Source organism: Hippocampus comes, unplaced genomic scaffold, assembly GCF_001891065.2.
Source record: "Hippocampus comes isolate QL1 unplaced genomic scaffold, H_comes_QL1_v1.1 scaffold937, whole genome shotgun sequence".
NCBI lineage: Eukaryota > Metazoa > Chordata > Actinopteri > Syngnathiformes > Syngnathidae > Hippocampus > Hippocampus comes.
The window spans coordinates 1,464-2,333 of NW_017805985.1; the positions used below are offsets into that span (position 1 = coordinate 1,464).

The 870-nt window shown below is 40.2% G+C and overlaps 1 protein-coding gene across 1 annotated transcript in view; it reads right to left on the minus strand.

The window, feature by feature from the left end:
* The window catches only part of LOC109528764 (H-2 class I histocompatibility antigen, K-W28 alpha chain-like), a 1,716-nt gene extending 1,431 nt beyond the window's left edge, over positions 1–285 (minus strand). The window contains exon 1 of the mRNA XM_019891716.1: positions 267–285. Within this exon, the coding sequence (XP_019747275.1) occupies positions 267–270 (4 nt within the window). The 5' untranslated portion in view covers positions 271–285. The remainder of the gene's footprint in view (positions 1–266) is intronic.
* Between the last annotated feature and the right edge of the window lie 585 nt (positions 286–870).

An 870-nucleotide genomic window follows, 5' to 3' on the forward strand; every position in this document is an offset into this window, starting at 1 on the left:
AAAAAAAAAAAAAGACGATTTAGTTTTGTTTTAGTCCCACACAGAAAGCCGACACAATAAAATCTAGCTCGGCGTGGCATGCAGGAAATGAAATAAAAAGGTCGGAGACGTGTGCATGTGTGTGTGTTTGTGTCTCTGTGTCTCGAGCTCTGCATGAAAAGGGAAGAGACGCCTTTAGTTGTGTAATTACTTGGCACACAGGTATGAGGGCAAACTGCGTCATGGTTTTTGTCTTACGCGGAAGACAACAGAAAAATGAAGTCCACCCATCAACTTTGTGGCTGTTTCTCACTCGCGTTGTAGGCGTGCTGAAGCCGATACCAGCTGACTTCAATAGTACAACGAAATATATCTATATCGGATCTATACAACCATATTGTATCATGTCAATGTGTCCGACTTGGAGAAGTTACAACCATGTCAGCATTCCTCGCGGTTTCAAGCATTGCTTTTTACTTTGATGCCTTCCTATTTGATGAATTTTTGCATTCCAACTCATGATGCCCTGACTGTCGATGGCATGATAAACGATGACGTCTTGTGAAAGAAATGTTCATGGCTAATGTTTGCTATAAATCAAATCAAACATTCCAAGTCTTTTACAATAAGTGCACGTTAAAAGCTTCACAAAAATGGCCCCTGTTTGGCCCTGTGTTTGATGGCCCCTGAAACTTTGAAACATGATAACATTGTGTTTGTCGAACACCCCCCAAAATAAGACAATTCAGGCTGCTTAATGACACTCATAGTTTACCGTCAAACTAGACAAAAAACTAAGAGAATTGCATTTTGTGTGTTTAAAATAAACAAACAACTTTTCTTTCAGAAAGACACCGATAGCTGAAGGCTCACAAATAATGGAAACCGCCG